The sequence below is a fragment of the Bos javanicus genome, chromosome 6 (genome assembly GCF_032452875.1).
Source record: "Bos javanicus breed banteng chromosome 6, ARS-OSU_banteng_1.0, whole genome shotgun sequence".
Taxonomy (NCBI): Eukaryota; Metazoa; Chordata; class Mammalia; order Artiodactyla; family Bovidae; genus Bos; species Bos javanicus.
The window spans coordinates 3,655,735-3,668,282 of NC_083873.1; the positions used below are offsets into that span (position 1 = coordinate 3,655,735).

At 42.8% G+C, this 12,548-nt stretch overlaps 1 protein-coding gene across 2 annotated transcripts in view; it reads left to right on the forward strand.

The window, feature by feature from the left end:
* The first annotated feature begins 493 nt into the window (after positions 1 to 493).
* The window catches only part of ANXA5 (annexin A5), a 33,173-nt gene continuing 21,118 nt past the window's right edge, over positions 494 to 12,548 (forward strand). Inside the window, exons 1-2 of one of the 2 annotated variants that reach the window (XM_061419270.1) lie at positions 494 to 584; positions 756 to 803. Coding sequence is in view for 1 of the 2 variants with exons in the window: in XM_061419269.1 (XP_061275253.1) it covers positions 795 to 803 (9 nt within the window). In the remaining variant the exon portion in view is untranslated. The remainder of the gene's footprint in view (positions 585 to 755; positions 804 to 12,548) is intronic. The other variant, XM_061419269.1, reaches the window with a different exon arrangement.

Genomic DNA, 12,548 nt, shown 5'->3' on the forward strand with positions numbered 1-12,548 from the left:
AATAAAAGACATGGCTATCTAACAAGCAAGCAGTGACACTTTTTTTTTTTTTTAAACAAAAATAAACTTGGGAATTTTAGACCGTGGTCAAAGACGCAATCTTCTAGACGGCAGTGACTGTCTGGTCTTCCAAAAAGATGCGCATGCACGGTGACGTCCGAGCACTGGGTGAGGCCCACGTTCCTGCGGCCACGGAGCGGAGGAACATCCCCCACGCCAAACTCGGAGTCCTACACTGTTCCCGACGGCCTCCTCGCTGCACGAAGGCCAGACTTTCCCCGGTGCCCTGCGGAGCCGAGCCCCCTCCCGGTTTCAAAGCAGCGGCGGCCGGTCTCCACCCAGGCTGTGAGGACTGGGAGCAGCCGCGCCACACGCAGGCGCACTGAGGCCCGAGGCGGTCGGGGGCGCGCAGGGGCGGTGCGGGGAGCGCCCGGCAGGGCTGGGCTGGGCTGGGCCGGGCGGGGCCCGACCGAGCCGCTGTGTTTCCGTTGCCTGGAGCCGCCAGCAAGCAGCTGCCGCGGCGTCCTCCACTCACCCTCGCCGGCTCTGCGCGCCCCGTCGCTCTCCCCGCAGTTCGGGTCTGGGTGAGTGAACGCTCGCTGCGCCCGCAGAGGGAGCGGGGGCGCCGGACGGGCGCGGCCGCTGGGCCGACAGCGGTCTCCGGTTGCGGGGAGGACGGGGCGCCGGGGGGCTGTCTGGGCGCCTCGAGGAGGTGTCTGGCCCGCTGAAGCCGCGGTCTTTTTCTTCTGTTGCAGTCCTGTGTCGCTCACCTTCTCCTGACCTGGGCAGGCGCCATGGCACAGGTAAGGGCCGTGCGTCCCCGCGCAGCGCTCGGATTTTCCAACTTTGTAAACTGCTCAGGAGTTCGAGAATTTGTTGGAAAGTCAGAAAAGTTTAGGAGTAAACTGAATCTGCCTGCGGGAAATCTTCTATTCCCGTTTCGTTCCCCCTTTGCTCCCCTGACTGGGAAAAGTCCACCGGAACCTGCTCCCACCCGGCGCTGCAGCCCGCGGGCGCAGCCGCCGGTGACGTGGCCGGATTTTTGTGCGCTTTTTTTTCGTGAGTAAATGTGTGAAAGGGAGCCTTTCAGAAAGCTGAGAGTTGCTGAAGTTAGAACCAAAGCAAATGCAGCTCACTGGCCATGTGATGCGAACGCATTTCTTTTTTCTTTTGACTTTATTTTCTGTAACTTTTTTGTACTTCAATACTAGGGGTGGGCGTTGGCTTTTTCTAGTAGAGTTGTAGTGGAGCTTTTTCCTATTGCTCAACCTAGCCTCACCCAAAGGAACTGATTCCACCCGGCTCCATGCCAAAAGATTAAACCAAAGAGCTGCTTTTCCTAAGTAACGAACTCGTGCAACGAGTTCTGAATTGAATCTGCCTTGGGACTGTTTCAGAATTTGATTACCTAATAATATTGCTTTCTTTGCTGTGCATACATTTATCAAAAGTGTAGGGAAGAGAAAGTCGTCTAAAGACTGTGTCATACAGTCTTCAATATACAGTGAATAAAAAAATCGATACTTAAGACAGCTCCACCCCGAAACTAATTTCACAGAGCTCATCGATCTAACTGGCTTGTTAAGAGTCCAGAAACTTTTATTTAAAGAAGTGTTTAAACTGCTCAAACAATGCCCTCTTTCATGTATAGTTCACTTTAAAAAAAAATCAGATCGACTTAACCAAAATTGAAAGTTTTCATAGTCTTCTCCAAGAGAAAATGGGAGGATTAAAAGAAGTTAGTAATTTTATTAAATTTATACAGTACTTCCATTCTTCCTCTTTTGCACTTAAGAATTACAGCAAACCAATTCTCATATTACTTCAAGTGGAAACTTTGGTTTAGATTCTTAACCATATAAAGGATACTTTTATATGGGATTAACTTCGCTGAGAATTATTTTTCCTATCTTGATATGCTGGTATCGATGTAAATGATGATTTCGCAAGCATCAGAGAATAATTCTCTTTATTTTAGCTCATTCGGCTGTTTCTCTTATCTCTTTTGTAAGATTACCCAGTGAGTCCTGAAGTTTTCCAATCAATTCCTTTAATTATGTAGACTCCTTACCCAAAATAGCATAAATGAACATATTTTTCCAAATGTGGATATTAATAATTGCAAAGAATATTATTGTAATTACATTAATTAAAAATAATGTAAAAGCCTTTGTATATGCAAAACCTGGGAGATTGGTGACTTGTATTATAGAATTTTGTATGTGATCTCTATTATAATATAACAGGACTGTTTTCTAGCCAAGTCAGTGTTTAGTTATCATAAAACTTACAAGTAATGTTAAGAAATACAGTGTTGAATTTTACAGTAACTTTGTTATTATCGTTGGAAACCATGGAAGTGAAATAGTTTGTTAGAATATTTAAGATGGGAGTTTTGTTGGCTTTGTACTTAACGTTTGATGGTGTGCAGAATGTGCACATTATGGAATTGCACTTTGCTGCTGCTGCTGCTGCTAAGTCGCTTCAGTCGTGTCTGACTCTGTGCGACCCCATAGACAGCAGCCCACCAGGCCCCCCCGTCCCTGGGATTCTCCAGGCAAGAACACTGGAGTGGGTTGCCATTGCCTTCTCTGGGAATTGCACTTTAACTGTCTAAAATTTCCTTTGGGCTCTGACGTAATTGTAGGAAAGCTGAAGTACTTCAGTGTTAGGTTTCAAACAGTTTCCATGGTAGTTCCATTTGTTGATGTGTGATTTGGGAACCAGAGGCCTCCACTCTGTGGCCATCTGTAGAGTAATGGAATCATGCCTGAGTTGAGGAGGTGCACATTCTGGCAATTTAAAATGTATTATTAAATGTGAGTGTCTCTTATTTCCTGAAAAATGAAAATTCATCCTCCCACAGTAGTAATGCTTCACGGTTATGAACTAAATCTTCCATACCAATGGTTTTCTCTTTTTACTTAATATTGAGACCACCCTGCAGATAACAGCAGATACCCAGGAATCAGTTATCACATACATAAATGAATGTCATGACTGTTTTATTAAGAAAAACAGTATTGATAGATCTTTGACAGATAGTATTGATGAGTCTTTGACAGATACCCTGGAGTTTCTTTTTTTATGTAAACAAATACTAGGGATATTTTATACTCTTGTGTATATTTATATTAATAACATTAATATAATTCATATCAATGCCCCCCTTTTAGTTAAATTTTACCCTAATGATGTCAGTGTAGGGAGACAGAGCTGTAGCAAATGTTGGAAACTACTTAAAAAATGACATGATGTATACATAGTGGAATACTACTCGGCCATGAAAAGAAACACATTTGAGTCAGTTCTAATGAGGTGGATGAACCTAGAGCTTATTATACAGAGTGAAGTAAATCAGAAAGAGAAAGATAAATATTGCATGCTAATACATATATATATGGAATCTGGAAAGATGTCTGATGAGTTTATTTGCAGGGCAGCCGTAGAGACGCAGACATAGAGAATAGAGCTGTGGACACAGGGACAGGGGAGGGGAGGGTGAGATGTGTGGAGAGCGTCATGGAAGCTTACATTACCACGTGTAAAATAGGCAGCCAATGGGAATTGCTGTATGGCTCTGTATCAACCTAGAGGGTGGGCTGATACAGAGCATATGTATACCTGTGGCTGATTCATGTTGAGGTTTGACAGAAAACAACAAAAAGCAATTATCCTTCAATTAAAAAATAAATAAAAATTTTAAAAAGTGATGTGATGTTAGATAAATGCATGTGGAGTTAGAGGCATTTGTGGGGCAGCTACTACTTGAGCTCTGACCTCTTTCTGGTCCTAATCCTTGTCCGTTAGTATTGAAATATTTGAGATTCAGCCATTTAACTGTTACAGGCGAGAAGTGGTCTGTCCTGAGGCTTCCCAGTTTTTCTCAAAGAGAGCACACTGGATAACTGTAAACTTCTCATGACATACAAGACGAATATAAATTACAAATGTGCCTGTGTGTAAACAATACCTGGGTAATATTTACTTTTTCTTTTTTATGTTTGAAACTCTTCATTTGGATGGTTTTATATTTATATGGTTTGAAACCACAGCATTCGTGTTATTTTCACATAAAGTGCCAAATGAATAATAAATTATGATTATTGGATCAGTCACATACTCTACTGTGTTAACTTTGGGTACAAGCTGGTTGAAGACATTTACTAAGGAATGACCAAAGAGCTGTTAAAATTGCCTGAATTACTGTATATAGTAAGTATTTTTTAATGTTTTCTCACCTTTTTTCCTTTCAACAATCAACTTCTGATTATAAAAGTGAATTTTTCATTATGTTTTAGGGTCATCTCTTTAATCTGATATGCCATATTTTGGGTTGGATTTCTTAAATAGAGTCCTGACCTATTTCTCTTCTCTGGCTTTACTTGCTTACACAAGTTTTTTTAAATCTTGGTATTTAGCTAGAACCAAATTCCTTCATAGATATTCTAATTTATTTAAGTATTTAAAATTACACTGTGTACTTCTGTGTTCTTTGGTTTGGAAAATCAAGAGTTGGCTCTATTTCATAGACAAATGATCCATACAATACATTTTAATTCAACTTAAGCTTTTTATGTCGTTTAGCTATCTTTTAAGATAATGAAACTTTTAAAAGTTAGATTTTTGACTGTCTAAACTTAGTTTTATTTATAGTGTTGTTTACAAAGAGTAAATATCTTCAGGGAATTAGGAATGTCATGAAGCAAAAGGAGGCTGTATACTTTTTGGCTAGAAGCTTCATGAACATCATAGTTATCAGCCTGATTCACGTTTAAACTCTCCAAGATTTGAATAAGAAATTGTTTTGGTTGGCTTGACATCTTTGCTTAGTGATAGTTGACAAAGGCCCTGCGCAGAGCAAGCACTATCAATGGAAATGGAGAAATTTGAAATGACCTTCATTCCAGAGGAGCTGGCTGGATTTTGAGTGCCTTTTTTCATGCCATTCACTTTAAGGTCAAATCTCTCTGTAGTTACTCCCTTGGTGGTTCTTAGGCTAGCTTACCTGTTTACCCATAGCCTCTGCTGCTTTGGGTTAGTCTCTCTCAGTTCCTAATTCCTTTGACTCTGGTCTTCATTTTGGATGCTGAGAAAGAACTCAATCCCAAGCTGTTTGACAGCTTTGCAAGCCACTAAGCAAGTCATTTTTGTTGTTCAGTTGCTAAGTTATGTCCGGCTCTTTGTGACTCTATGGACTGCAGCATGCCAGGCCTCCCTGTCCTTCACTATTTACTGGAGTTTGGTGAAACTCATGTCCGTTGAGTTGGTGATGCCATCCAACCATCTCATTCTCTGTCACCCCTTCTCCTCCTGCCCTCAGTCTTTCCCAGCATCAAGGTCTTTTCCAGTGAGTCAGCTCTTTGCATCAGGTGGCTCAAGTATTGGAGCTTCAGCTTCTGTATCAGTCCTTCCAATGAATATTCAGAGTTGATCTCCTTTAGGATTGACTGGTTTGATCTCCTTGCAGTCCAAGGGACTCTCAAGAGTCTTCTGTAGCACCTCAGTTCAAAAGCAGCACTTCTTCAGCACTCAGCCTTCTTTATGGTCCAACTCTCACATCCATACATGACCACTGGAAAAACCATAGCTTGACTATACCGACCTTTGCTGGCAAAGCAATTTGTTGTTTGTTGTTCAGTAAACCTAATTCTCTTATGTTGAACTAGTGTCCCTTTGACACAGGTGGCAAGTTAGAGTTCTAGTTCTGAAATAAAATTTATTCATATAACCTATGTACTATTCTAAAACTTCACAAATATATCCGTTGATTTTTTTAAAACACAAATTAGTGCTCCTAACACCTTTGCTTTGTGTTTTATGGACACGTCTATTGGTTTGTAGAATATGTAAATCTATAAGCAGTTGATTATTTGAAAGGAGTGCATATTCCAGTCGGTGTTGTTTTCTTTGGACTCCAGTTCCTAACTGTTGTCTTTACTTTGCCATTCATGCATATATTTGTGAACATTTGAAGCTTTTGAGTTCCTCCTCTGTGCCAGTATTCTTAGAGGCGGGATATATAAAGAATGGAACTGAGATTTATTGATACAAAGCTGCCATTGTCCTTTGTGTTTGGTGCTCACTGTACAGTTTTGGAAATAAGTATTACTGTTTCCGTTTCACAGAAGAGGAAACGGAGGTTCCTTAGCTGGTGTTAGTCATAGGGGACAAAAGAGGAAAGGCATGATACCTTGAGGCAATAAGAGCAAAAGCACATGCTCAGGGCTTTAGAGGAGTTTGGGAGGCAGGGCCCAGCGCTGCAGGCAGTCTGGTTCTGCTGGATTGAAGGGGCTGGCAGGTGGGGTGATGGAGCCTGCCTTGGGAAAGGGTGCTGGAGAGGCTGTCCAGGAGCCAGAGTTAACATGGACCATTCTGTAGGGAGTGGGGGGCTATCGTAGAGTCAGAGGCTAGGCTGTGCCACGGTCAGGTTTGAATTAACGAAGATGGCCCCCAGGGTCATGCCCGGATGGTGGTGTGGGAGTTGAGGAGGGGAGGGGAAGCTGGATGGCTACTTGGGGATCTGTTGCTGTAACCACTGTGAAATTTTAAGATTTTAACCTAGGCAGTAGCTGGGACTTTGGGTAGGAGGGGACTGTAGGAGAGAGTGGGCAAATCAGATGCATGAATGAATGGGGGTTAGTGAAGGGCCACCACCCTTCAAGATGAGTGGCTTGCTTGATGAAGTGGTAGATTGTGTTTTTCTTTTGAGAAAGGAATGCAGGTTTGAGGTGAGAGAAAAACAGTTCGTAGATTTGTTTACCTTGAGTTCTTCATAAAATATTTAGGTTGTGTAGCGGGTGTATATGATTTTACCCTCTTTCATCTCTATAGGTCATCCGTTTGTTTATGTATAAGGGCTTCCCTGATAGTTTATCTGTTAAAGAATCCACCTGCGGTGCAGGAGACCCTGGTTTGATTCCTGAGTCCGGAAGATCCGCTGGAGAACGGATAGGCTACCCACTCTAGTATTTTTGGGCATCCCTTGTGGCTCAGCTGATAGAGAATCCCTCCTGCAATGTGGGAGACCTGGGTTCCGTCCCTGGGTTGAGAAGATCCCCCGGAGAAGAGAAAAACTACCCACTCAGTATTCTGGCCTGGAGAATTCCGTGGACTATAATCTTCCATCTCTATAGGTCATCCCTTTGTTTATGTATTATTTATCTCTTCTTGCAACTAAAGATTTGAAGCTTATTTTCTACCTCTGTTTTCTGTCTCTTGTTTCAATGCAAAAGGAAGTTGTGAATCCATGTACACTCTTCTCTAATATGAGAAATCTATAAACTTGATTATTTTCCGAAGCTTTGGTGAGAATGAATTGGTTAGTAAAATAGGTATTCATGTGCTGTGTGCAAAATGGCCCATTGAACAACTAGATATAATAGCCCCTTCATCAGAGGTTAATGAATTTGCTCACTTAACTGATTCAAACATATCACCATTATTCATAGACAGTTAAACTTTCCATTTTATTAGTATTTGCCAAGGGAAGGCATTCTTATAATTAGCAAGGCGGTAGCCATAGGTGCATTAAAGAAATACAACAGAAGTCTGACTTATATTGACAAAATCTTTATTAAGTTACTAAACCTTTTCTTCTCCTGTGTGTGCATGTGGGCCCAGTTGCTTCAGTTGTGCCTGACTCTTGGCAGTCCCATGGACTGTAGCCTGCCAGCTCTTCTGTCCATGGGATTCTCCAGGCAAGAATACTGGGGTGGGTTGTCATGCCCGCCTCAGGTGTCTTCCCAACCCAGGTATCAAACCTGCACCTCCTCCATTTCAGGCGGATTCTTTACTGCTGAGTGTAAACTACTTTATAGAGATGCTGTTTTTACTTACACCTAACATTCAAAGCGGAGAAGGCACTGGCACCCCACTCCAGTATTCTTGCCTGGAAAATCCCATGGATGGAGGAGTCTAGTAGGCTGCAGTCCATGGGGTCACTAAGAGTCGTGTCACTTTCCCTTTTCCCTTTCATGCATTGGAGAAGGAAATGGCAACCCACTCCAGTGTTCTTGCCTGGAGAATCCCAGGGACGGAGGAGCCTGGTGGGCTGCCGTCTGTGGGGTCGCACAGAGTCGGACATGACTGAAGCAACACTTAGCAGCAGCAGCAGCAGCAGCAACATTCAAAGGTCAAAGGTAGTTGAAAAACTAGACAAAATGGAAGGAAACAAAAAGGAGCATGAAAGGGAAAGGAAGCTACATGAAACTTAATAGTAGCGATAGTTTGAATTGGAGACTTTGAATTGTAGTTTTTACCTGTTTTGATGGCATTGCATAATGGCGAAGATAAGGGCTTGATATCTTGTTTCTGAGCCCTCGTGATAGGTGTTTGTCCTGTACCTCTCACTACTCTTGGAGATTCTGCTTTTTTCTGATATTAATTTACTTTGTGTCTCAAATCATGATCATGCTGCCGTGGCTTTTCCCTCTTTTCTTGCTTATCTCATTTCTTTCTCAGTACAGTAATTTTCAGTTTTTTTTTCCCTGTGCTGATCTCTGAGTCCCATTATCACAGGAAATATTAATGGGCCTACTCTGTACTTTGTCCGTTAGATGAGACCTAAGCTGCTCTGACTCGAGAGGAAAGGCAGGACTCTGCCCTTGGCCTTCCACCCTTGCCCTTTCTTGGTGGCCTCCAGAAGGCTTTTTGCAAAACCTGAGCCTCAGAAGAACCATACTTAAAACCCACTGTACAGCTGCTCAGCTACAGGGCTTTGCTTAATGATTTCTGGCTCAATTAATACTATGTGGAATGGTTGGTAGGTGTTTAGGTATTGATTTCATAGAACTAGATGACAGACTTGAAGAGAGTTTAGTTCTCCTCTGTGCCTTCAGTTTAAAGTGTTCCAGACCCAGCTGAATGTTTTCTCATCTTTAAATTTGAAGGGGTATTTCTGTATTATTTTCTTGTGTCTTAAATTCTAGAAAAGCAACCCTCCACTTGTGTTTTGGTTTAATTTTATTCATTTTATTTTGCATACCTACACTTTGAAGGTAAAGAACTTTTTCATTTAGAGCAAACAAAAAACAAAGCCCACAAAATTATAGACCTAGAAGAATGGGTAATTTTGAAGTTTAGAGTTAGCAGAGTGAATTACATGTTTTGGCCACCTATTGTCTAAGCATATATGATAATTCCCTTGGTTATGGCACTGGTGGCAGAGAATCAGGGTAAATGAGGTGAACTGAGGACAGGTACAGGGAACAGTGGCTGCTTGCCCTTGGAATTCATCTGGGGAAGGTGTGCGTCTGGAACTTGAGGCTAGCAGCAATGCTAGGAAGCAGGGTAAGCCCTCTATGAGTCACTCAGAGTCCCGTTGGCCCAACATAGACGGTTTGGTGTGGGCGAGGGTGGGGATGGAGCTGGTCACGACTGTCCAAGCAAGGTTCTGTCTGTGTGACTCATGTCCTGTGATTCACAGCTGGCCCCTTACTACTGCTGCGTGGCTTTCACGATGACTGATCAAGTGGAATGTAGCAAGAGTGTTTCCCAGTTTCTAGAAAACTCTCAGAAATACCACCAGCAGTTATTTCTCCTTCACAGTAGCTAAGACGTGAGGAAACACCCCTGTCTCTTTTTTCTATTCTTCACCTCATTTTCTTCAGGATCATGGGTCAAATGTCTGTCTTTTTTAAGGCAAACCCCTCCTGTCTCCTGTTCTTAATCTCTTCTGTATTTTTAACTTCTCTTTCTACTGGCAGCTTCTTCAGAGCCTGTAAACTGGATAAAGTACTTTTTAAAGTGTTTTTTAAAAATACATATATATTAAAAAAAACCCCACCTGTTTGTAGGATGGGAGTTCACAGAGATGCTCTGCCTCTCAATTCAGTCGTCGGTGTCCTTCAGCCAGACTTTCACCACCACCAGAGACCTCCTGGTTGCCAGACCCAGTGGACCCTTTCTGACCTTCTCTCTCACGTGGCTCACGCCCTGTTTGCACACTGCCTTTTCTTCCTTTCCTTGCTTTGGCTTCTCTTCCATCACCTTTGGATTTTATCTTTTTGCCTTTGGGAGGCTGAGTAGCATCCTAGTCAAGAGCCCACAGTCCCATGGCCTGTGTTCCATCCCAGCTCTGCTGCTTGTTTGCTTGCCGGTCACTTGAGTGACCTGCCAAATCCTTCTAAGCCAGCGTGTTTCTTCATATGTGAAATGGGGTTTCACTGAGAGGACCCCGTGAAGCTCTGAGCTCATTGCTGCTCTCGCTGATACTATCTGCTCTTCTGATTGTCGATGACTTTCCCCTGTCCTCTGGCTCTTCTTTCCATTCCATTAGTATTGTCTTTGGTGACAGGCGCCACACACAGCTCCAGTTACTGCTGATGTGCCCCAGCAACTGACAAGCCTGCTGTTGGTTCAGTTTGTGGAGAAAGGCAGAACCAGCCATCCTTGTCCCTTTTCAAAAAGCAAGTCATCCCAAATGGTTTCCTTCTCCTTTTTCCTGGCCCAGCTGCCGTTTCCTTTCCATCTCCCCTGCTCCTGACTTCAATCAGGTCTGTTTAAGCTTCTTCTGTTTAGTCATTTTTAAGCCAGTCCTTCTGTCTCCACTCTTGCACAGTTCTGTCCTGTTCTCCCGGCTGCTGCCCTGCGGAGTCAACTTTGTTCTTCCGTGGTTGCTGAAATGCCCTCCAGGGGCTTCCCTCCCCAGGGAAGTCTGGCTCAGTGGCTTCCAGCCTTCCTTTCCCCCGTGGTGACGAAATTTCCCTTCTTTATGTTTCTCTCCAGTCTTCCTGCTTGCTCCAGTCTGTTGAAATGCTTAACCCCTTGTTCAAAGTGCCACGTTGGTTCCTCTCTCACATCGGTATGCCCCTTGAAATACCTGCCTGCCCTTCTCTGCTTTCCTGAGCCTGCCTGGCAAAGTCACAGGCATCTCTTCAGACACTGGGCGGAAGTTTTTCTTTCTTTCTTTTATTTTTGACATGTTTCAAACTTTTTATTTTATATTGGGATATAGCCAATTAAGAATGTTGTGATAATTTCAGGTGAACAGTGAAGGGGCTCAGCCATACATATACATGTATCCATTCTCTCCCCAGTTCCCCTCCCATCCAGGCTGCCACATAAAATTGAGCAGAGTTTGCTGTGCTATATAGTAGGTTGATCCGTTTTAAATATAGCAACGTGCACACGTCTATCCCAAACTCCTTAGCTGTCCCTTGCTATGGGGAAGGTTTTCTAATTTCTTTTCTTCCCACTTTTCCCATCTTAGTCCCTCCTTTATGTGCTCACATCACCCTGATGGAACTTCTGTGTGAATATACTCTATTGCACTTGATTATTTACGTGTCTATCATTTTCTCTTAGGGGATCTTGACTTTTCCCTAGTGATAAGTACAGTACTTGGCATGAGGAAGCCATTCATAAAATGGTTTTGAATGAATAAATAAGCAGACAGGTGAACTAAGTCATTCAAGTTCTCACATTGAGAAAATCCATGGTATTTATTCGTTTTTGTGATGATATTGATGGTATCTTTCTCACCGATTTGAAGTGGTCTTACTAAACAGAAATTGCAGTTGGACTTGAGAGAAATAACTTTCCTAACCCATACTAATTTTGAAGGGCCGTTTCTTCAAATTTTACCAGTTTTTCTCCCAACCTAATGCCTAATTTTTTTTTTTTTAATTACATTGAACCATTTGAAACTTCCTATATCCAGCCATTTCAGATGTTAGTTCCAAGTCCAGACTGTCACCTGTGCTTCCAACTGACTACCTATAGATTGGAGTTTCCAGTGACCGCATCATTGGGTTATAGAACTCAGAGAAACATTTTACTTACTAGATCACTGGTTTATTATAAAAGGATACAACTCAGGAACAGCCAGATGAAGAGATACATCGGGCAAGGTATCTAGGAAAGAAAGCATCGTGTGTCATTTATGGGGTCTGACGAGCTCGGGTACCATAGTCCTTTATGTCTCAGTGCAGAAGAGAGTTCAGTGAGAGGTAAAGTGATAGATAAGTGATTTATGAGAATAGGACGCTTGTGAGGCTTACAAGTGGATGGGGGAGAGATGCCATGCCAAGAATTTACTGGGCTGCAGTTTTATAATCAAAGGAAAAGTGGGGAGACGGAGAAGACTTCTTTGTCTTCCTTGAGTAGACATCATATTTCCGTCATCAGCTTCTCCTCCAGGGTGGGCAGGGGAGTTTTCTCGTCACTATGTGGTCAGGCTAGGTCCACACATGATTGTTTTCCACGTGTGAGGAGAGGGTAGGGGTGGGGATGAAAGTTGCTACCAGTCAATAGTCTGGGTTGGGAGATCAAACTGGGAAACATCTCTTCCCTGGGATTATATACTTTTGGCCACATCTTTATAGCACTAAGGTCTTCCTGTACGTTCTCTCAAGGCTAACTCTGTTTAGAGGAAAGAAGAATCTTTCTTCTTTCTTTGAATGAGAGAAAACTACTGTTAAAAAATTATTCTCACAGTTGTTAAAATGCAAGGAATACTTTCAAGACTATGGCAGTAAGGGTCATGACTGTTTCAGTAGAAGAGAGAGATTCAGTTCAAGTGCACATATAGCAAAGGCGGCTGGGGA